Consider the following 23,341-nt stretch of genomic DNA (forward strand, 5'->3'; position numbering starts at 1 on the left):
TAAATAATCCCCTGTGCCTGTACACAGTGTTATCTATATGGCCCACGTGTACTTTCAGTCTCTTTGTGTTGAAAAGAGATTTAAAAAGCATGTGATAAGAGGCAGCCCTCAAAGGCTTAGAAATTAGCATATGAGCCTACCTATGTTTAGTTTAAACTAAGAATACCAAGAGAAAAAGGCAAATTTGATGATAAAAATAAATTGGAAAGTTGATTAAAGTTAAAAGTCCTATCTGAATAAAGAAAGTTTAATTTATACTAGACTGTCCCTTTAAGCACTGTAGGCAACTGTGCTATATGAAGAGCTGTGCATTTGGGTGCTGCAAGAAACCATGTATTTAATCACTGTAAGTAACCATGCTATATGAAGTGGTGTGTGTTTGAGTGCTGTAAGCAAGTGCGCTATATGAAGAGCTGTGCATTTGTGTGCTGTAACCAACCATGTATTTAAGCACTGTAAGCAGCAGTGTATATGAAGAGCTGTGTATTTGAGTGCTGTAAGCAACAGTGTATATGAAGAGCTGTGTATTTGAGTGCTGTAAAAAAACGTGCTATATGAAGAGCTGTGTGTTTGAGTGCTGTAAACAACCGTGAATATGAAGAGCTGTGTATTTGAGTGTTGTAAACAACTGTGTATATGAAGAGTTGTGTATTTGAGTGCTGTAAGCAACCGTACTATATGAAGAGCTGTGTATTTGAGTGCTGTAAACAACCGTGCTATATGAAGAGTTGTGTATTTGAGTGCTGTAAACAACCGTGTATATGAAGAGCTGTGTGTTTGAGTGCTGTAAACAACCGTGCTATATGAAGAGCTGTGTATTTGAGTGCTGTAACCAGCCGTGCTATATGAAGAGCTGTGTATTTGAGTGCTGTAACCAGCTGTGCTATATGAAGAGCTGTGTATTTGAGTGCTGTAAACAACCGTGTATATGAAGAGCTGTGTATTTGAGTGCTGTAACCAGTCGTGCTATATGAAGAGCTGTGTATTTGATTGCTGTAAGCAACCGTGTATATGAAGAGCTGTGTATTTGAGTGCTGTAACCAGCCATGCTATATGAAGAGCTGTGTATTTGAGTGCTGTAAGCAACCGTGTATATGAAGAGCTGTGTATTTGAGTGCTGTAACCAGCCGTGCTATATGAAGAGCTGTGTATTTGAGTGCTGTAAGCAACAGTGTATATGAAGAGCTGTGTATTTGAGTGCTGTAACAAACCGTGCTATATGAAGAGCTGTGTGTTTGAGTGCTGTAAACAACCGTGTATATGAAGAGCTGTGTATTTGAGTGCTGTAAACAACAGTGTTATATGAAGAGTTGTGTAATTGAGTGCTGTAAACAACTGTGTATATGAAGAGCTGTGTATTTGAGTGCTGTAAACAACCGTGCTATATGAAGAGCTGTGTATTTGAGTGCTGTAACCAGCCGTGCTATATGACGAGTTGTGTATTTGAGTGCTGTAACCAGCTGTGCTATATGAAGAGCTGTGTATTTGAGTGCTGTAAACAACCGTGCATATGAAGAGCTGTGTATTTGAGTGCTGTAACCAGCTGTGCTATATGAAGAGCTGTGTATTTGATTGCTGTAAGCAACTGTGTATATGAAGAGCTGTGTATTTGAGTGCTGTAAGCAACCGTGTATATGAAGAGCTGTGTACTTGAGTGCTGTAAGCAACCGTGTATATGAAGAGCAGTGTATTTGAGTGCTGTAAGCAACCGTGTATATGAAGAGCTGTGTGTTTGAGTGCTGTAAACAACCGTGTATATGAAGAGCTGTGTGTTTGAGTGCTGTAAACAACCGTGCTATATGAAGAGCTGTGTATTTGAGTGCTGTAACCAGCTGTGCTATATGAAGAGTTGTGTATTTGAGTGCTGTAACCAGCTGTGCTATATGAAGAGCTGTGTATTTGAGTGCTGTAAACAACCGTGCATATGAAGAGCTGTGTATTTGAGTGCTGTAACCAGCTGTGCTATATGAAGAGCTGTGTATTTGATTGCTGTAAGCAACTGTGTATATGAAGAGCTGTGTATTTGAGTGCTGTAAGCAACCGTGTATATGAAGAGCTGTGTACTTGAGTGCTGTAAGCAACCGTGTATATGAAGAGCAGTGTATTTGAGTGCTGTAAGCAACCGTGTATATGAAGAGCGGTGTATTTGAGTGCTTTAAGCAACAGTGTATATGAAGAAGAGCTGTGTATTTTAATGCTGTAAGAAACCATGCTATATGAAGAGCTGTGTGTTTGAGTGCTGTAAGCAACCATGTATTTGAGCACTGCATGCAACCGTGCTATATAAAGAACTGAGTATTTGAGTGCTGTAACCAGCTGTGCTATATGAAGAGCTGTGTGTTTGAGTGCTGTAGGCAACCATGCTGTATGAAAAGCTGTGTATTTGATCACTGTAAGCAACCATGCTTTATGAAGAGCTGTGTATTTGAGGGCTCTAAGCAACCGTACTATATGAAGAGCTGTGTATTTGAGTGCTCTAAGGCTTAGACTCAAATACACAGCTCTTCATATAGCACGGTTGCTAAGAGCACTTAAATGCACAGCTCTTCGTATAGCACAGTTGCTTAGAGTCTAAGCAAACGTGCTATATGAAGAGCTGTGCATTTAAGTGCTCTTAGCAACCGTGCTATATGAAGAGCTGTGTATTTGAGTGCTGTAAGCAACCGTGCTATATGAAGAGCTGTATATTTTAGTGCTGTAAGCAACCGTGCTATATGAAGCGCTGTATATTTCAGTGCTGTAAGCAACTGTGCTATATGAAGAGCTGTATATTTGAGTGCTGTAGGTAACTGTGCTATATGAAGAGCTTTATATTTCAGTACTGTAAGCAACCGTGCTATATGAAGAGCTGTATATTTGAGTGCTTTAGGCAACCGTGTTATATGAAGAGCTGTGTATTTGAGTGCTCTAAGCAACCACGCTATATGAAAAGTAACCAATTAATCAGATTCCAAACTCTCCACCATGGCCAAGACCAAAGAGCTGTACAAGATTGTAGACCTACACAAGGCTGGAATAGGCTGCAAGACCATCGCCAAGCAGCTTGGTGAGAAGGTGACAACAGTTAGTGCGATTATTCACAAATGGAAGAAACACAAAATAACTGTCAATCTCCCTCGGTCGGGGGCTCCATGCAAGTTCTCACCTCTTGGAGTTTCAATGATCATGAGAAAGGTGAGGAATCAGCCCATATCTACATGGGAGGATCTTGTCAATCATGTCAAGGAAGCTGGGATCATAGTCACCAAGAAAACAATTGGTAACACACTACACCGTGAAGGACTGAAATTCTGCAGCACCCGCAAGGTCCCCCTGCTCAAAAAAAGCACATGTACAGACCCATCTGAAGTTTGCCAATGAACATCTGAATGATTCAGAAAGTGTTGTGGTCAGATGAGACCAAAATCGAGCTCTTTGGCATCAACTCAACTCACCGTGTTTGGAGGAGGAATGCTGCCTATGACCCCAAGAACACCATCCTCACCATCAAACATGGAGGTGGAAACATTGTGCTTAGGGGGTGATTTTCTGCAGGACAGGACAACTTCACCACATCAAAGGGACAATGGACAGGGCCAAGTACCATCAAATCTTGGGTGAGAACCTCCTTCCCTCAGCCAGGGCATTGAAAATGGGTTGTGGATGGGTATTCCAGCATGACAATGACCCAAAACACACGGCCAAGGCAACAAATGAGTGGCTCAAGAAGAAGCACATTAAGGTCCTGGAGTGGCCTAGCCATTCTCCAGACCATAATCCCATAGAAAATATGTGGAGGGAGCTGTAGGTTCGAGTTGCCAAACGTCAAGCCTTGAAACCTTAATGACTTGGAGAGGATCTGCAAAGATCTGCAAAGAGGAGGACAAAATCCCTCCTGAGATGTGTGCAAACCTGGTGGCCAACTACAAGAAACGTCTGACCTTTGTGATTGCCAACAAGGATTTTGCCACCAAGTACCAAGTCATGTTTTGCAAAGGGGTCAAATACTTATTTCACTCATTAAAATGCAAATCAATTGATAACTTTTTTGAAATGCGTTTTTCTGGACTTTTTGCTGTTTTCTCTCACTGTTCAAATAAACCTACCATTAAAATTATAGACTGATCATTTCTTTGTCAGTGGGGAAACATACAAAATCAGCAGGGGATCAAATATTTTTTTTCCCTCACTGTATTTGAGTGCTGTAAGCAACCGTGTATTTGAGTGCTGTAAGCAACCGTGCTATATGAAGAGCTGTGTATTTGAGTGTTGTAACCAACCGTGCTATATGAAGAGCTGTGTATTTGAGTGCTGTAACAAGCTGTGCTATATGAAGATCTGTGTATTTCAGTGCTGTAAGCAAGTGTGCTATATGAAGAGCTATGCATTTGAGCACTTTAAGCATAAATGAAGAGCTGTGTTTTGGAGTACTGTAAATAACCGAGGACCTTTAAAAAAAGGGAGCAAATGATATCCATGCAAGAAGTGAACAGGGGTCTACTCAACAAATGTAATTTTTCAGACTGTGGTGGAAATTGAGTGGTTGGTGAGTTCACTGACATCCAAACCAAATTTGAACTGCCATTAACTAATCTAATAAATCCCATACACACTACATAACATGGCAACAACTACATAGATCTTTTTCTTTCACTGTGTTAATTTATCAATCAAATCATCAGGGCTAAAGACTTCATGTGCAGAGTGACAGATAAGAGAGCAAGCCCTGGAAATGTTCCCAAGAGTGAGTACTGGGCACTTGAGAAAGCAAGATGGATACAGGATAATCAAGAACAAAGGTGTTCACATGAAAAAAGTCACTGTATTCCTATACTTAACAAGAAAACCAAATTGGAAGCCTTCATTGGGCTTCTCTAGGCTTTGTTGCTAGTCTGAGGATTTGTACTATTCATTCAAAAGGAGTTTGTAACAAATGTTCAGAAATGCCATCTGCTTTTGCTCTTTCTACCGAGTTCTCATAAATAGCCACATCAATGTCTCTGTATACAATGTTTTATATAAAGCCATTCATTTAAGTAATCTAATCAGAACAGTTAGAGATGTATCAATCCTATAAATACTCAAACCTAGCTACTCCTACATTCTACAGATTCTCCCCTATTCTGTAAATAAATAAGTGAAACAAAAAGACAGTATAGAAGAGTGCTCAAAAAATAGCCTAATGCTAGTTAAAGTGTGGAATGAGATAATTAAATAAAATAAATATCAGAACAAATAAATGTGTTAAAAGCAATTTTACTGCAAAAATATACACATATTAAGAGATACAATTAAAACTGTGTAGATACATATGCATTTGAAACAAATGAAAGTAAAAAATGGTACCGTTAAAATTGTGTATCACACTGCAGTGAATAAAAGCGATATGCTAATATTCTCCTGATAAATGATAAAGGGTGGTGTCCAACAACTACAGGCTGTAGAACTCCTCATGTAGAGGGATAAGCAGACAAAGAATGGCCAAACAGAGGTATCAGCGTGTGCTGTAACTGTCACGTGACTCCAATCTGTTTGTTGGTTGGCCAAAAACCTTTCTGTGTCTCCTCAATGGCCAGATTATTGTGGTAACAGAATATGTCTCCTAGGTGATGGAATAAACAAAGACTTTGATCAGCTCCGCAGCGTGTTTTGCCCAATGTGTGTGTCAGCCAAAGGTGTCGCTCTGCCGATCCTAGTGTGCTAGTTGTTTGTGTATCAGCTCCACAGTGATGTATTCCCCACTTGGTGCATTCCTATGGGGGTCGCTCTGCTGATTTTTTAAAAAAGGGTGATAATCTACGTGTTTCAGCCTGGATGGCCTTTATCAAATATCTCGCAGGAATATATCAGCTGAACGACCCCCATAGGAAGCTACCTAGTGGGGAGTATATCGTTGAAGAGCTGAACATCATTCTAACTATCAATTATCACCCACAAAGAAATGCACTAAGTGGGGAATACATCACTGTGGAGCTGATTCTCCACGCTCCATGGCTCCACGGTCGCCGGTCCTGCTCCACGCTCATCTCTACGCTGCGCCGGCTTGGTTCTGGATGAAGAAGGAAGAGGTCCCCGCTTTGAAGAAGATGTCGGCCGCTTGGAAAAATACTTCACCGCCTGGAACAGGACCTTCTTGTAAAAGAGCTGAATGCCCTTTTAAGGGCAATGCCCATACAAATACAAATAGGTAGTTTAGGATTTTTTAGTGTTAGGTTTTTTTATTTTGGGGGGTTTGTTGGGTGGTGGGTTTTACTGTTAACAAGAAAAAAGACAGATGCGCCACAATATTGTTTGTTCCACACAATATATATAATCTAGTTGTGCCAATTCAAACTCACAATCTTAGAAGCATTCCAGTTAGTGCAGTGGAAGCAGTCTGGGATCTATCACAGTCACCCAGCAGACCGACCTCTTGGATAGAGAAGGATATTCTGTGATAAAGATACAAGGAGACACAGAGGTGCCTATATGGCCTAGTACAGTTTGGACCCAAAGGACAGTGATGTATATAATTAGAAATATACTCACATTCGGTGGAGCATCTCCAATGATGCTAATCAGGCAGGAAGGGATCAATACAGTCACCCAACAGACTATGACAAGGCTTCCACAGGAGGCAATCAGCAAAAATCCAGAGGACCAGGATTGATCCAAATAATACACAATAGCAAGTATTTTGTATAAAAGTGATAGACTTTACTTATAAAAGATTAAAAACAAGCGACGCGTTTCTCAACAACAAGCTGTTTCATCAGTCTTATCAGATAGAGGTGGGCCTTAGTATTTTTTTTAATGCAAAAGAGCTGTTTAACTTAATACAATAAGCGCTATTGGTAGTTTAGCATTAGATTAGGGGGTATTTTTTTTTTTTTTTTTAAATATTGTTTTTTATTGAACAATTTTCAAGTTTACAACAACAACAGGTAGGAATAAGAGAAAAAGGGGAAGGGAGGGGGGAAAATAAATAAAATTACAAATAGACAAGTAAAATTAAGAACATTATGAAGAAGGGACGAGACGGTATGAGTCATCACAACAATTTTTAGGATTGTAGTAAATCAATTAATTAATTATCAGCCGGGTGGAAGCTAGAAGGGCAGATTAGGGGGTATTTTTATTTTGGGGGGATTTTTTATTTTCATAGGGATTAGGTTTAATATTTTTATTTTGGATAATTTTGTTTATTATTTTCTGTAATGTTAGACTTTTTTATTTTTGGTAATTTTAGTAATATTTATTTTAATTTAATCTTAGGTTTATTTTTCTAAGTACTGTTAGGAATTTTTATTTTAATTATAATTTAGTATTTTATTATTTTATGTAATTTGGGGTTAATTTAGTGGGTGTTAAATTAGGGGGCTAAGTAATTAAATTAGTTATTTGCGTTGTGGGGGTTTGGCGGATTAGGGGTTAATAGTTTTATTAGGATTATTGTGTAGTGTAGGTTTGGGGGTTTAGGGGTTAATAGCTTTGTTAGGATTATTGCATTGTGTGGGTTTGGCGGATTAGGGGTTAATAGATTTATAAGGTTTGTTTGTGATGTGGGTTAATGGCGGATTAGGGGTTGATATTGTTTTAATAGTTACTTTGCGATGTGTGTTAATGGCGGATTAGGGGTTAATACATTTATTAGGCAGTTTGCGATATTGGGGTTGGTGGATTTAGGGGTTAATACTTTTACTAGGTAGATTGCGATGTGGGTGAATGGCAGATTAGGGGTTAATAGTTTAATTAGGTATATTGCGTTGTGGGGGGTTGTCGGTTTAGGGGTTAATACATTTATTATTAGTTGTGATGTGGGTTTGATAGCAGATAAAGGGGTTTTTACGTGTTGGGTTTATTTTGTGGAAGCCTGTTAGACTTTTTTTATTTTGAAAAAGCTTTATTGAAGATATAGCAGACAGTATAAACAGGTTACTGTGATCATACATTACAAACTTGTCTGTGAAAATTCAATATATAACCATAAAATAATGGAAACAACGTAAGTTACACAGAATGCAATGTTATCTTCGCAGGAAGACGTGAAAATATCATCTGTAGAAGAGTTGAAATGTTTCACTCAATCTAAAATGGTTGGGAATGCGTAGAGGATTCTAAGGAAGGAGAGGTGTGGTCATGTTGTTGGTGAAACTTGATTTAGATATTCTTCCCAAAGGGAGGCGAGTTAGACTTTTACGGGAGATTTGATTTTTTTTTTTTTTCTTAGGTGCCGGCAGTTTCTAATGTTCCGTAAGTCACTGGCGACTCCAGAAATTTGTATTTACGCACATTTCTGGACATCGCTAGTTTATCTGACTTACGGAACTTTATGAACTGCCGGCGCAGTATATATGATACCCCGATGTGAGAGGTGAAATTACGGGCGGCGCTGGTTTCACCAGTTACACTGAAGCCTGTGCCGCATATGTAATCTCGTCCTATATTACTAACATATAAAAACTAACTTGTATTATTAGCTGCGGAACCTGTTGGTGCTCTACAAATAAATTATAATAATATATTTATTTTTTTTAAATCACCTAAAATGAGACAAAAACTTCCATTAAAAATGTCTGTTAAAAACCTGAAATAGAACCACTATACATTCAGTTTGCAGAAATCTATAATGCAATCATTTATGTGTCCACCAAACTGAAATACAATATTGTGTGTTCTTCCATCTTATTCTTTTTCATGCAAATAAATTCCAGTGCATCACAAGCACCACTTAGTTATGATTATGTTGTATTTACACTGATCACAATTGTTTTGGATTTGGACAGCTAGTTTGTCAAAGGTCTCACATAAAAAAACACTGTAGGTCTTGGAATGGTTAGAGAGTGAGTAAACCTTGAGCTCTCTCTACAAGTAGTTTTTTTTTTGGTTGATTAGCACCAAAAATGTTAAGTTCAGGTTTCAGAGTTGTCCTATTCACCCCATTTTTATACATAAACTACACATGCACATTCTGTACAATCAACACTGAATTTACATAAAAAGGTTTTCAACTTCTAATTTGTCCTGAAATGGAAATGCAAATTTGCGTTAAAAGTGTGTTTTTTTTTCTCTGATAAGCTGAGGGCAAATTCATTTCCCAGTAAACATCCCCAGCACAGAGATAGAATGTGATTACACCCTGTGCTGCAATGTAATTATCCAGCAAAGCCATCCCAGCTGTATCATTAGGAAAATTGCTATTTATTCTCTGACAGAAGATCAAATTCTCCCAATAATTTTACTGTTTCTTTTCAGACCAAATCACTATTTTTGTGCTTTACCGTAAAAACATTCATAGATTAAAAAGAGGGTGTGGGTCTTTTTTTGTGTGTGTGTAACTGAACCATGTACTTGTCAATCCTTTGCTAAAATTAAGGTATTCAGTGCAAAGAGAGAATTCAATTTGACAGTTTAATTAATTTTTTCAAGGACGCTCACAGAAAAATAACCCTGTAAACAAAAGTAAAATATTTTACTATTAACACTTTGATGATGGGGTTAATTTGTCTACATCGGAACAATTTTCCGATGTAAACAAATGGAAATCCCGCGATCGTGCCCGCGATTGCGAGATTTTAATGATGGGATCGGGTCAGAGGGGCCCTAGGCATGCCCTCCAGACCGCGATCACATCCAGGAAGCGCCGTTGGCTTCAGGACAGCCAAACCGCTATGACGTTGTATTCTGTCCTACGGCACTAAAGCCCAGCACCGTTTGGATGGAATACAACGCCACAACGGAGCTAAAAGGTTAATAAATACATTAAAGGGACACTAAACCTAATTTTTTTATGATTCAGATAGAGCATGCAATTTTAAGCAACTTTCTAATTTACTCCTATTATCAATTTTTATTTATTCTCTTGCTATCTTTATTTAAAAAGCAGGAAAGTGATTCATAGGAGTCGGACCATTTTTGGTTGTGAACCTGGGTTATGCTTGCTTATTGGTGGGTAAATGTAAGCATCCAATAAGCAACTGCTATCCATGGTGCTGAACCTAAAATGGGCTGGCTGCTAAGATTTATGTTCCTGCTTTTAAAATAAAGATAGCAAGAGAACGAAGAAAAATTGATAATAGGAGTAAATTAGAAAGTTGCTTAAAATTTCATGCTCTATCTGAATCATAAATGAAAAAAATTGGGTTGAGTGTCCCTTTAATAAAAATACATTTTTTTGTTCCAAATCCCAGCTGATTATACTACATCCTCATGTAGTACTGCAAACCCATTAAAGGGACATGAAGACCAATATTTTCTTTTCATGATTTAGATAGAACATACAATGCTAAACAACCTTCCTGTTTACTTCTACTGTATTGTCTCATGTACTTCATTCTCTTAGCATCCTGTGTTGAAGAAGCAGCAATGCACTACTGGGAGCTAGCTGATGCATTGGCTGAGTCAATAACATTAGGTATATATGCAGTGTCGTATTTAGGTTTTGTGCTGTCCTAGGCACTCAAAATTCTTCTGACACCCACCCCCCAGGTTTTAGGTCTTTTAAGCCATAATATTGTTTGTTGAAGATATAACATTAATTTTTTTTCATGGCATTTCAAAAGTAAATGTTTATGTTCAAGTGCGCGTGTGTATATATCTGTGTGTGTAAGGTGAGCGTGTTTATGGTGTGTGTGTAGTGTGCGTGTGTAGCGCAGTGAATGTGTGTGTAGTGAGACTCAAAAAGTGCTGCCCCCCAAAAAAATCTGCCAACCTAGGCAAATTCCTTGTTTGCCTAGGCCAAAATACACACCTGTATATATGTGTTGCCACCAATCAGCAGCTCCTGAGCCTACCCAGGTATCCTTTTCAACAGAGAGAACAAGAGAACAAAATAAATTAGTCTATAGAAGTAAATTGGAAAGTTGTTTAAAATCATAAAATCATATGCTCTTTCTGAATTGTGAAAGAAAAAAATGTGTGTTTCATGTCCCATTGTAACATATGCCTGCCTGATATCACTGTCCGTTTAAGACTTCCCTGCTACTGACGTTCATACTGTGTGGGCAGTATCAGCATTCAACTTACCTGCCAAATTGACTAATCATTCATGCACCTGATTCCCTCAGCCTCCTTTTAAATCATCTCAGGCCCAATGTGCATTTCATTAGTATTGAAGTTTTGTTCCAGAAACGTCTATGACTGTTTCCATTAGGTATTTTACCAGCATATACAAAACTACAGCCTTTCCTTCAAGCTATGCTTAAAATCATCTAATCGCAAGTATCCATAGAAGTCCTTTTGTTTCCTGGACTCTGCTACTTAACAGTCTCTGAACTATTTCTAAATTACAACAATGCATTGGTTATATTCTCTCAAATTGCTACAACAGCATCATACTCAAAACTTTACAACTTTTCTCTGGGATTCTAGTTGTCAATTTGTTGAGGTAATCTGAAGAGATTTCCTCACCTGCTTTCTTAAGCACCTACCACAAGTTGGATTGGCTTGATGGGCACTTTTTACATACCATGCAGTTAAAGGGACAGTCTACACCAGAATTGTTATTGTTTTAAAAGATAGATAATCCCTTTATTACCCATTTCCCAGTTTTGCATAAACAACACAGTTATAATAATATACTTTTAACCTCTGTGATTATCTTGTATCTATGCCTCTGCAAACTGCCCCTTTTTTCAGTTCTTTTGACAGACTTGCAGTCTAGCCAATCAGTGCCTGCTCCCAGATTACTTCACGTGCACGAGCACAGTGTTATCTATATGAAATATGTGAACTAACACCCTATAGTGGTGAAAAACTGTTAAAATGCAATCTGAAAGAGGTGGGCTTCAAGGTCTAAGAAATTAGCATATGAACCTCCTAGGTTAAGCTTTCAACTAAGAATACCAAAAGAACAAAGCAAAATTGGTGATAAAAGTAAATTGGAAAATTGTTTAAAATTACATGCTCTATCTGAATCATGAAAGTTTATTTTGGCCTAGACTGTCCCTTTAAGCTGCTCCCACTACAGCTCAATAAGGTTGATATCTGGTGACTGTGCTGGCCACTCCATTAAAGACAGAATACCAGATGATAGTTCTTGGAGCTGTGCTTTGGGTCATTGTCTTGTAGTAGGAGGAAATTGGCTCCAATCAAGTGTATGGCGTTGCAAAATTAAGTTATAGCCTTCTTTCTTCAAGGTCCCTTTTACCCTGTATAAATCTCCCACTTTACCACCACCAAAGCACCCACAGACCATCACATTGCCTCCACCATGCTTGGCAGATGGTGTCAAGCACTCCTCCAGCATCTCACAAATGTTCTTCTTAATGAATGCCTCACACTTAGATTTGCCCATAACACTTTTTTTTTTTTCTTTTTTTTTTTTTATAATCTTCATCTGTTCATTGTCTGTGTTCTTTTACCCATCTTGATCTTTTCTTTTTATTGGCCAGTCTGAGATATGGCTTTTTCACTGGAACTCTGCCTAGAAAGCCAGCATCCCAGAGGCGCCTCTTCACTGTTTAAGATGAGACTGGTGTTTTGCGGGTACTATTTAATGAAGCTGACAGTTGAGGACCCGTGAGGCATCTGTTTCTCAAACAAGATACTTTCTGGGCATCCTGAGCCTGTAATCAAAACCACAATTGTTCTAGATACTCAACTAGTCGTATGTAGGTCAGTTATATTGCTTATTTAATCAGCACAACAGTTTTCAGCTGTGGTTACATAAATGCAAAAGAGTTTTCTAATTAACAATTAGCTTTTTTAAATGATAAACTTGGATTAGCAAACACAACGTGTCTGGAACACAGGACAGATGGTTGCTGATAATGGGCCTCTGTACGTCTATGTAGATATTCCATTAAACATCAGCCGTTTCCAGCTACAATAGTAATTTACAACATTGTCTACACTGTATTTCTGATCAATCTGTTATTTTAATGGACAAAAATTTGCTTTTGTTTAAAAAACAAGGACATTTCAAAACTAGTGTATATGCAGCCACCAATCATCAGCAGCTAGCTCCCAGTAGTGCATTGCTGCTCCTAAGCCTACCTAGTTATGTTTCTTCAACAAAAGATTCCAAGAGAATGAAGCAAAGTAGATAGTAGACGTAAACTGGATTTCCACTTTATCGTGCAGTTTGAGCTCCATTTTCTATTTTTCTCTTGTATTTAGATATGCCTTATAAAAAAGTATTATGCATTTTTCTAGCGTCATTTAACACATGACTCTCCGAATGAAACATTTACATTTTTTTGAGCATAAATGTTAGTTGAAATGTGCAGTTTTCTGTAAATGCAGAGGAAACTTGTGAGTTGTGTTTGGATTGTTGTTTATTTTTCAGTGCTGAAGACAATACATATGCTGCTGTCATGTTATAATCTGAGTACAGGCGCATTCATAATGCAAGTCAGCTAAGATTGACATTGAAGCTTCTACAGTAATGTTCCAAACTAATTAATACATGCAACTGTTTCAGAGCATGAAAAGTATTACCAGAATCCTAGGCCTACAATACGCTTTTCAGGAGCATACACTTGTCTTTAGCACTCAATGGCAGGGGTAAACATAACAATGTATAACATTGCTACAAACATTGCTGCCATCAAGTGCTAAAGACATGTGCGTCCTTCTGAGCATTTATCAGCCTTTCTAGATTTATGCTTCAACAAAAGATACAAAGAAAACATAGTATATCTGACATAAACTAGAATAAACTGAAAACTACATGATCTGTATAAACCATGATAGTTTAATTTTGACTTTCCCTTTAAAAAGTGTACTGTAAAACTTGATTCTCATTAATGGCTTTCCAATTACATGTTATACCAACTCAAGAGGATAAAATGAATGGGAAATTATTCCTTAAGATTTATTTTTGAATATGAACTAGCCGATTTTGCTCTTTGAAACCACAACCTATTAAAACAGGTTGAATTGCAAGGATATCACTCTTTATATACACACACAAACACACAAAGGGCCCCATTTATGAAGCTGCAAAAGCCCTGTATTTCAGGCTCAAATGAGCTGCAAGCATATGCTGCCCGTATTTAGCATTGCACAAGCAGCAGCTTCCATACCATTTAGCATTGCACAAGCAGCAGCTTGTGCAATTCTGCCCCCTCCGATTGGGCGCGTGCAAGCAGGGGCTGTCAAGCATTATGATCGGATTGGGATAATTTTACATTATAGGTGTCAGACGTTAAGTATCAGCAGTCTTTAGGCCGCTGCCACTTAACTAGAGTTTCAGGCTCATTTGTGCAAGCCTGAAACGCTCAGGCCCCAAAGCTGCTTTTGCAGCCTGATAAATGGGGACATTAGAGAGAACTGAAAATAAATATTTTAGGGTTTACTTTATCTATAAAACCCCCCACACTGGGAGTGTAATTTCATCTCCTGGTTATGTTTGCAAAGCTTTGTTCAGTATAGGTGGGGATACAACAGCCAAAAGTAGCTATTTAAAATGAAAAAATAAAGATAAAGAAGCTATTTGTATTCAATTTAATATACTCCAGCAGGTAAAATAGATCACTGGGAACACATTAAAGAAGATAAAAATTTACAGTATGATTTCTCTTACACTTCAGAAATGAATATGGGCAGCCTTTTGTTCTTATATGCTAAAATCAATTGTTTTTATGTCGCTGTTACACAAGACTTGCCAACCACAGCTACTCCATTATTAGTCAGCACATTTCTACTGCTCTAGGCACAGACACATATGCTTCCTCTCACTCCTCCACCCCCCAGTAATTGTGTTTAATAGATTCCTCATTTATAGTTATCTGACAATCAAGCAGATAAGTATTAACTACTTTCTGTCAGTGTTCATGATTCAGAAAGAGCATGCAATTTTAAACAACTTTCCATTTTACTTCTTTTTTTGCGGTTTGTTCTCTTAGTATCGTTTTTTTAAGAGTCAGTCTAGGTAGGTTCATAGGACATATCAGCATGCACGAGTCTTTAGTACTCTATTGCAACAGTGTTTGCAGGCATGTATAACAATGGTAAAAACAATGTTGCCAAACACTACTGCCATAGAGTACTAAAGATATGTGCATGCTCCTGAGCCCCCTATGAACTTACCTAGATTGACTATTCAATAAAAATACCAAGAGAACCACACAATTTTAATAACAGAAGTAAAGTGGATAGTTGTATAAAATGACATACTGTATCTGAATCATGAGAGCTTCATTTTGACTTTACTGTCCCTTTAGTACTATGCTCACCATGTGAGGCCCAAATTGAACGATTTCCCTGCACAGCAATATATAACAGTCTCATCTGGTACAGTAGAAAACGTAAGCTGTGCAATTGTTTCAGCTAATAAACACTGGCTTTGGTACATCTGGATATGAAAAGTTCACTAACATTAGGCTATGTTTATTTTGTATAGAATAAGATGAATTGCTTTACTGCACTGCTGTAATTAATTAATTAAAGGGTATAATAAAATAACTGATAGTGACTATGTAGGTATCCACTAACATTAGGCTATTTTTATTTTGTATAGAATAAGATAAATTGCTTTACTGCACTGCTGTAATTAATAAAAGGGTATAATAAAATAACTGATAGTGACTATGTAGGTATCCACTAACATTATGCTATGTTTATTTTGTATAGAATAAGATGAATTGCTTTACTGCACTGCTGTAATTAATTAAAGGGTATAATAAAATAACTGATAGTGACTATGTAGGTGTCCACTAACATTAGACTATGTTTATTGTGTATAGAATAAGATGAATTGCTTTACTGCACTGCTGTAATTAATAAACTGCTAGTGACTATGTAGGTGTGCAGTATGGCACAGCTGTACCATACTGAATATAAGGCATGCTGCTATCAGACAACTGTGTTTGTGTGGGACATGTGCTTGTACATCTACAGGACATTTAAGGGCACTGTAGTGTGAGATAGTTTGGCTACAGCCAGTTATTACATCATGTGGTTAAGCCCCTGAAATGCATCTCTTGGGTGACTATTTATAACTCCTCAGAATCCTTCAGGGGTGAGACTGGGCAGATAACCAGGCTGCAGGGAGGGGTATAAATAACATAAGCATTGGCTTCACTGGGTTTGGAATTAGTTTATGTGGATCATTTCATTTGGGCAATGTTAAGCCTAGAGCTGCCAGGGTTATCAAAGCAGCTGAGAGATTTGCTAGCAAGAACAAGAGGGCAGTAACTGCACAAGGCCGCAAGCATATGGAAATGGACCAGAGTCTGTCTGCTTAGCAGAGAGTGACAATGACAAGCCATCTGCTTTCTCAATCTCCTCTGCTTTCTCAATCTCCTCTGCTGAGTGAATACTCAGTTTAATGAAGCATATATACACCCTTCCCAGGAGTATAAACACACTAGTCAATCCGTTCAAATTTGAACAAAAATCCTTTGAATATATAGATGTCCATATTGCCCAAATCTTTATTTATATAAAATATGTATGCAAAATAATAAAGAAACAACATAAAAAAACTGAGATACAAACTTACATACTTACATAATACAGTTAATACACATGAAATAGTTCCAACACTGCCCATTAAACATTTTCACATATATTTTCATAACAATAACATTCCAAAGATTCCACATCTTGTTTCGCACATCCACTCACAAGTTTGCACACATTTATACCAGACAAAAATCCTGCACAGCACAGGCAAACTTGCAGCACCCCAGAGCAGTACCAATCCCTGACAGGGGTTAACACTTGAAATTACAAGTTTTACTAAGAGGATAGCACAAAATATCAACAAAACACATTTTAACAAACAAAAAATATTAAGAAAAAAATGACTAGTGCCTTCAGATCACCAAATTAAAACATATAGCTGAAGAATTACTCAGTCCCTTAAAAATCTTCAGAAATCAGTGCCTAAATTATGGCATCACTGGTCCTGATGATCTGAAACTAAAGTATATTGTGACTCTGAAAGAAAATGAAGTCTATATGTGCATCAAAATAAATCTAAGTTTTCTAAACTGTTTATCACAACTCATGCAAAACAGTTTTGTAGTTAGTAATACGCAATATTATAGATAGAGATAGATAAATAGACGGACCATGTTTCTTTTTAATATGTGGATGCTTATGCAAAGTACTGAATGCAGGGCCACATTTAAAGGAATATCAAATCCATTTTTTTCCTCTCTCTAGAATTCAGATAGAGCAATGCGATTTCACACAACTTTCTAATTTACTTCTATTATCAATTTTTCTTCATTCTCTTGGTATCTTATGTTGAAAAGCAGGTATGTATGCTTAGGAGCTGGCCCATTTCTGGAGCACTATATGGCAGCAGTTTTGCAAGAAAGTTATCCATTTGCAAGAGCGCTAGATAGCAGCACTATTTCCTGTCATGTAGTGCTAAAGGTGCCTACCTAGGTAGCTCTTCAACACAGAATATCATGGGAACAAAGCAAATGTGATAAAATAAGTAAATAGGAAACTTTTTCAAAATGATATGATCCGTCTGAATCACAAGACATTTTTTGGGTTTCATATCCCTTTAAAGGGACATAAGAGTATATTAATATTGCACTGTTGCTTGCCTATAACATCAGCCCCAGAATAGCAATGCACTACAGGGAGCTAGCTGGCTGGTGAGCTAAGGACAAGATGCATATGTACATATCTGCCAATCACCAGCTATCTCCAAGTAGTGTATTGCTGCATACTTTGGTATTCTTTTAAACAAAGGTTACCAAGGAATCCTGTAAATTTGATGAGAAGTAAATTAAAAAGTATATTACAATTGCACGCTCTATCAGTAATATGAAAGTTCATTTAAAGGGACATATAACTCTAAATTTTTCTTTCATGATTCAGGCAAAGCATATAATTTTAAATAACTTTCCAATTTACTTCTATTATATTTTCTTCAGTTTTTGTTATCCTTTGTTGAAAAGCAGGAAGGCTAGTTTAGGGGTGTGCACTTGTCTACAGTACTATTAGCCAGCAGCTTTGCAACAGTGTTATACATTAGCAAGGACACTAGATGGCAGCACTATTTCCTGTCATGTACTCCAGACATGTGCTCGCTACCTATACGGATATCTCTTAAACAAAGAATAACAAGAGAACAAAGCAAATGTGATAATAGAAGATCATTGAAAATGCTTTAAAATTCTATTTTGTATCTGAATCATGAAAGAAAACTGTTGGGTTTCGTGTCCCTTTAAAGGGACATTCTAATGCAAAAAAATAAAATGCTCTAATAGGGATATATTCTAAACCATTAGAACAGCTTATCAAATATGTTGTGGCTTCAGAGCGGGGCCTTAGCAAACACCTAGAGATACATTCCAATCATTTATTAAAGCTTCTCAAATAATCTATCTACAAAAATTCCCATAGACGTCAATAGTGAATACTGTAGAAAAACATCATTAGTAAAGATTACAATATATCCTAAAATTAGAAATGAACCATTATACAAAAATATGTGCTCAAACAAATGACATTATTTACTTTGTTTGCATTGAAAACCTAACATTTTTCTTTCAGGAATCAGGTAGAACATGCAATTTTAAACAACTTTCTAATTTACTTCTATTATCAAATTTTATTTTTTTCTCTTGGTATCTTTAGTTGAATAGCAGGGATGTAAGTTTAGGAGCGTGCATGGGTTTGGAACACTATATGGCAGCAGTTTTACAAGACCCATTTGTAAGAGCACTACATGGCAGCAATATATCTTGCCATTTAGTGCTCCAGAGAAATGTGTACTCTCAACATTGCATCTTACTAAAGGTAGAGTATAAAACACCCTTGAAACACATTCCACCAAGGACAGTTCATTAAGCAATCACCAGAAGGACACATGCATTAATATTAATAATAAATGTGATGCTGCTGGTCTTCAGACCTTGAAAGAAAACAGCAAAAAACTAAAATGATCAGACAAATCCTAATAACTTCATGGCGCGGTCATGTGACATCTGGCCTGTGACATAATACATTCCAATCTACGGCCAAGGGAAGGAACATAATTGTATTCTAATTAGAGCAGGCATCATGCCCTATGAAATGCTTTCAAACTGATGTTAGAACGCATTATTGTGTCAGTTGTGCTGTGGAAAACGTCAACAGAAACAGCAAAAAAAAAATCAACTGGAAAGTAATAATCACTTGACATTTCACATACCATGCAATGCTTTTAATATCTTGCTTGATTACAAACTTTACACCACCTACTAGAAAAGTAGATTAGACAGTGCTTCATGACAGCAAAATTAGTTCTGCAATCCAGAAAATGTTAAAGCTCAATTATAAATGCCAAAACACATACACACACCATAAAAACACCAATGACATCTAGCAAAAAAAAGTCATATATATATATATATATATACAGGTAGCCCTCAGTTTATGCAAGGGTTAGGTTCCAGAAGGAATGGTTGTAAATCGAAACCGTTGTAAATTGAAACCCAGTTTATAATGTAAGTCAATGGGAAGTGAGGGAGATAGGTTCCAGGCCCCTCTCAAAATTGTCATAAGTAACACCTAATACATTATTTTTAAAGCTTTGAAATGAAGACTTTAAATGCTAAACAGCATTATAAACCTAATAAAATAATCACACAACACAGAATATATAATTAAACTAAGTTAAATGAACAAAAACATTTGCTAAACAGAATTATAAACCTAATAAAATATCACACAACACAGACTTCAGTTGCATTTTTCTGCAAACAGTTCTTTCTATGTATTCCAATCTGGACTGATTTATAGACAGGAAGATCTTGTTCCTTTGAAATCTGCTCGATAGCTCAAGTCTGGTTAAACTGATTAATTTCAGCTTGCATGGCTTTGCTGCAACACAAGCGGACAGCTCCACCTACTGGCTATTTTAATAAATGCACTACTTCTCAATGCTTTTCAATAGAAGTCACATGACTGGAAAAAAAAGGTTGTTATTCTGAAACGGTGTAAATTGAACCGTTGTAAAACGAGGGCCACCTGTATATGGCAAATAGTTCTTGTAATTATTGCAGAATGTTTACTATGAAAGCAATGGGCCATAAACCAGTTCAGATAAATATAAAACAGTGCCAACACCTGCTAGCTCCTTCACATATACATCATCCTTATGTTTGGCTGTTTCTACGTTATTGACATATGGTGATGAGGAAATATAGTCTTCGCAGCCATGTATGCCATACAGTGTCCTTTTAAAAACAAAATATATAAACTGTAACCCTCTATTGAGCTGCACTGCTCACATGCTATCATGGGCATCAGAAGATGCTTATTATTTTAGAAATGGTGTCTTGCAGAAATAAAAAAAAAGATGGCACAAGTTGTTGCTTATGCTTGGATATAAAAGCAAAATTCTGCAGTGGGAGCATTTGATCCCTATTGCCACTGGCAATCTAGATGCCCTTGCTCACTATAAATACGTAATCATAATGTGATTTTACATTAAATATAGACATGTCACTCATTATTTAAAATATCCATTCTCAACCTGGGTTATACTGAGGTTTTCATTCAAAACTAGAGTTTAAGGAAAAAGAATAAATATTGTTCTGCTAAAATAAACTCTCTGAAAGGGTTTATTGTAAACAGACAAACATGCATATGACAACAAAAAGTAAGTTTATTTAGCACATGACCATCCACCTTAAAAATGTAATACATTTTATAAGAAAAATAGTCAGTACAAAGTCACTGTTAATCTATAGAGCTTTTAGCTGCAAACAATTTTTCATATTATCTAAGAATCTGCCTGCTGACCATTTTACAAGCAATGATTGACTGATTTGTAATAAAATGAATAAATAAATTGAGGATACAATAGAGTGAAGGCATCATGCCACACAACCAACACTTAAAATGTGCTGTACAACCCCCCCCCCCCCCACACACACACACACAAAGTACTAGCCTAGCTGGCCTATTCCAAAATACAACTAATAAGTATAACAGTATTGTATTTTTATTTTACTTTAAATTAAAGGAGCTTTAAGGGTGTCACAGGAATATAAAAATAAATTAGGTGTGTCATGTGAATTTCTTGGGTGTCACAAAGCAAAACTAGGAGACTACTCATTTAAAACCAAGTAATTCCAAACATATTTTCCATCTACACTGACCATAAATGTAACCTTACAGTGTATGTAGTAAACCTACCTGCAGAATGACAGCAATGCAACAGATCACAGTGACCTGCTGCATTCCTTTAAGGTGACACTATTGTGCTGTGTGTTTGCCATATGGTAATAATAATGCCAGAACTATGGACAGCTATCCTGTACAGCACTATTACAGTGACATACAAGAATGACACACAAACATTACCTGACATCACATGATAATTAAAGATAAAAGCCCTTAGCAAACTATTCTAGAATTGTCTGTTTTGCTTCTATTGCTCTTTATAGTAAAAAAAAAATGTGAAGATCTAAATTTCTGTTCCAATACAGTTCCTGATTATTCAACAATTTTTTTTTTTTTTTTTTAAATGTATTAATTTTCAAAATGTGTCTCCATTTCATTTATATATCCATATGCGGTGTTGGGAATATTAATACTACTCCTGTACCAGTCACAACTATATGCCCTATTAGACAAAACAGTTTGAAAAACTCAGTGGTGTCTTTTGAGGGCAAATATTTGTGACATTTTCTTCTAGGATGTAGTTGCAAATAAATAGCATTTATTGGGTAAATGATTTAACAATGTTTATATATTTTTTTTATTTAAAAAAAAATGCACAACCAGCTTTAAACCAGTACAGGGTATAAGGAATGCTGAAGTATCCCCAGGCCCTGCACACAACCCACACATCATATAAGAATATGGATGTATATGAATGGTCAAGGCCCTGAACAACAAGAGCTGTAACACAGAAATCATTTACTAGGACAATGGATTTTTTTAAACCTTAACTAAAATCAATTGACATATTGTTCATGAATCAATAATCATATTATACAAATAATAATTATTGCTACAACATACATATATACAAAATAAACATGTTTTTCCCATGAATATGCATGCATTTGTTTCTTATGTTTGGGTGTGCACCCTGCAGAAGTAAGCAATGTGTAACACACAGTAAAAGTAACCCATGTGGCAAAAGTGTGTATGTTTGTGTGCTTGAAAAAGTAGCAGTGTGGCTGGTGTGTGATTATAATAGAAATAAAGCAGTGCAGCTGATGTGTGTGATTATAATAGAAATAAAGCAGTGCAGCTGATGTGTGTGTATGATACAAGACAAGCGCTGTGGGTACCCTGTCTCTGGACAGCAATCCTTTGCCTTGCACAAGAGGATGAGGGGGATGTATGTGGTTGTTTAAGCTAGGTAGGAACGCAGGATATGTACTTACAACTCGTGCTCATGGTGCTGCAGTCCTTATCATCCGACACCCAGGAGTCCAGTCCCAATCAGCCTGCTCTCAGCCTGTGCTCTGTTCTGGAGATGCTTGCGCTCAGCTTTGTGTTCTGTCCTTCCTAAAAGCAGCAGCTCCCAGAGACTCCCAGACAAGCCATCCCCAGGTACAGTGAGGTCACCTGCCTCATGCACACGCTCTCTCAGGTAGACACAGCAGGGACTAGTGAGATGCGTGTAAGTAGGACAACCAGAGAAGACTAACACACATACAAAGAACAATGGGGGAGGGAAATATTGCTCTAAAGTAATAAACAGAGGGAGGGAAGAATAGGAGGAAAAACAAAAGGGAGGTGAGAGGGATGCACTCTGCTAGTGTATGAATGAGTGACAGGATAGGTGACAATGACAATAATGCTGTTCTGACGAGCCCCAGCTACAGCCTTGCAATGCTCACACGTTGCCTAGAGGCACAGAGAAGCACTAGTTCAGTTGTGAAGGTACAAGAGGCAGAAGATCCTCTACTGGTAGCCTGTCTTACAACATTAGGGGTGTGGACTGGGAGAATAGGGGAGGTATCCAGACAAGGAGCTTGTCAAAGCAGACTGCTCCTTCTCTTGCTGCTGCCACAATGTGCTTTATTTTCAGCCCTCAGAGGTGTCAGGCAAAGCGATCCTACATAGGCTGAAGCTACAGCGAATCCACTAAAATGATTTCCCTTTCTTCATGAGAGCTATATATGAATATACATAACACAGGAGAGACCTGTCCTGGAACTGAAGGCACAATGTCATGGTTTGCTGTCACCTACTGGTGAATGGAAGGACAATGAGGGTGATAATAGATCTCTAATATTTATTTAAATTAAAATATTCATACCATGGTTACACATTAATAAATACAAATCACGGGTCTTATGAAGCTCTAAAGCAGTGATTTTTAACCTTTTTTTTTGCCGTGGCACACTTTTTTACATTAAAAAATCCTGTGGCACACCACCATCCCAAAATTTAAAAAAAATCACACATTGTAGCCTAATACAGCATATATAATATACACATATACACAAACACACACATACTG

General features: G+C 37.2%; 1 protein-coding gene across 6 annotated transcripts in view; it reads right to left on the minus strand.

Annotated features, from left to right (window-relative positions):
- Positions 1-22,898, minus strand: part of ABLIM3 (actin binding LIM protein family member 3) — a 425,761-nt gene extending 402,863 nt beyond the window's left edge. For 3 of the 6 annotated variants that reach the window (XM_053717110.1, XM_053717112.1, XM_053717111.1), the window contains exon 1: positions 22,257-22,897. In XM_053717110.1, the coding sequence (XP_053573085.1) occupies positions 22,257-22,269 (13 nt within the window). In that variant the 5' untranslated portion in view covers positions 22,270-22,897. Of the gene's footprint in view, positions 1-22,256 lie in introns of all 6 variants that reach the window. The other 3 variants (XM_053717109.1, XM_053717108.1, XM_053717113.1) reach the window with 2 other exon arrangements.
- Between the last annotated feature and the right edge of the window lie 443 nt (positions 22,899-23,341).

Source organism: Bombina bombina, chromosome 6 (genome assembly GCF_027579735.1).
Source record: "Bombina bombina isolate aBomBom1 chromosome 6, aBomBom1.pri, whole genome shotgun sequence".
In the NCBI taxonomy this organism is placed as follows: Eukaryota; Metazoa; Chordata; class Amphibia; order Anura; family Bombinatoridae; genus Bombina; species Bombina bombina.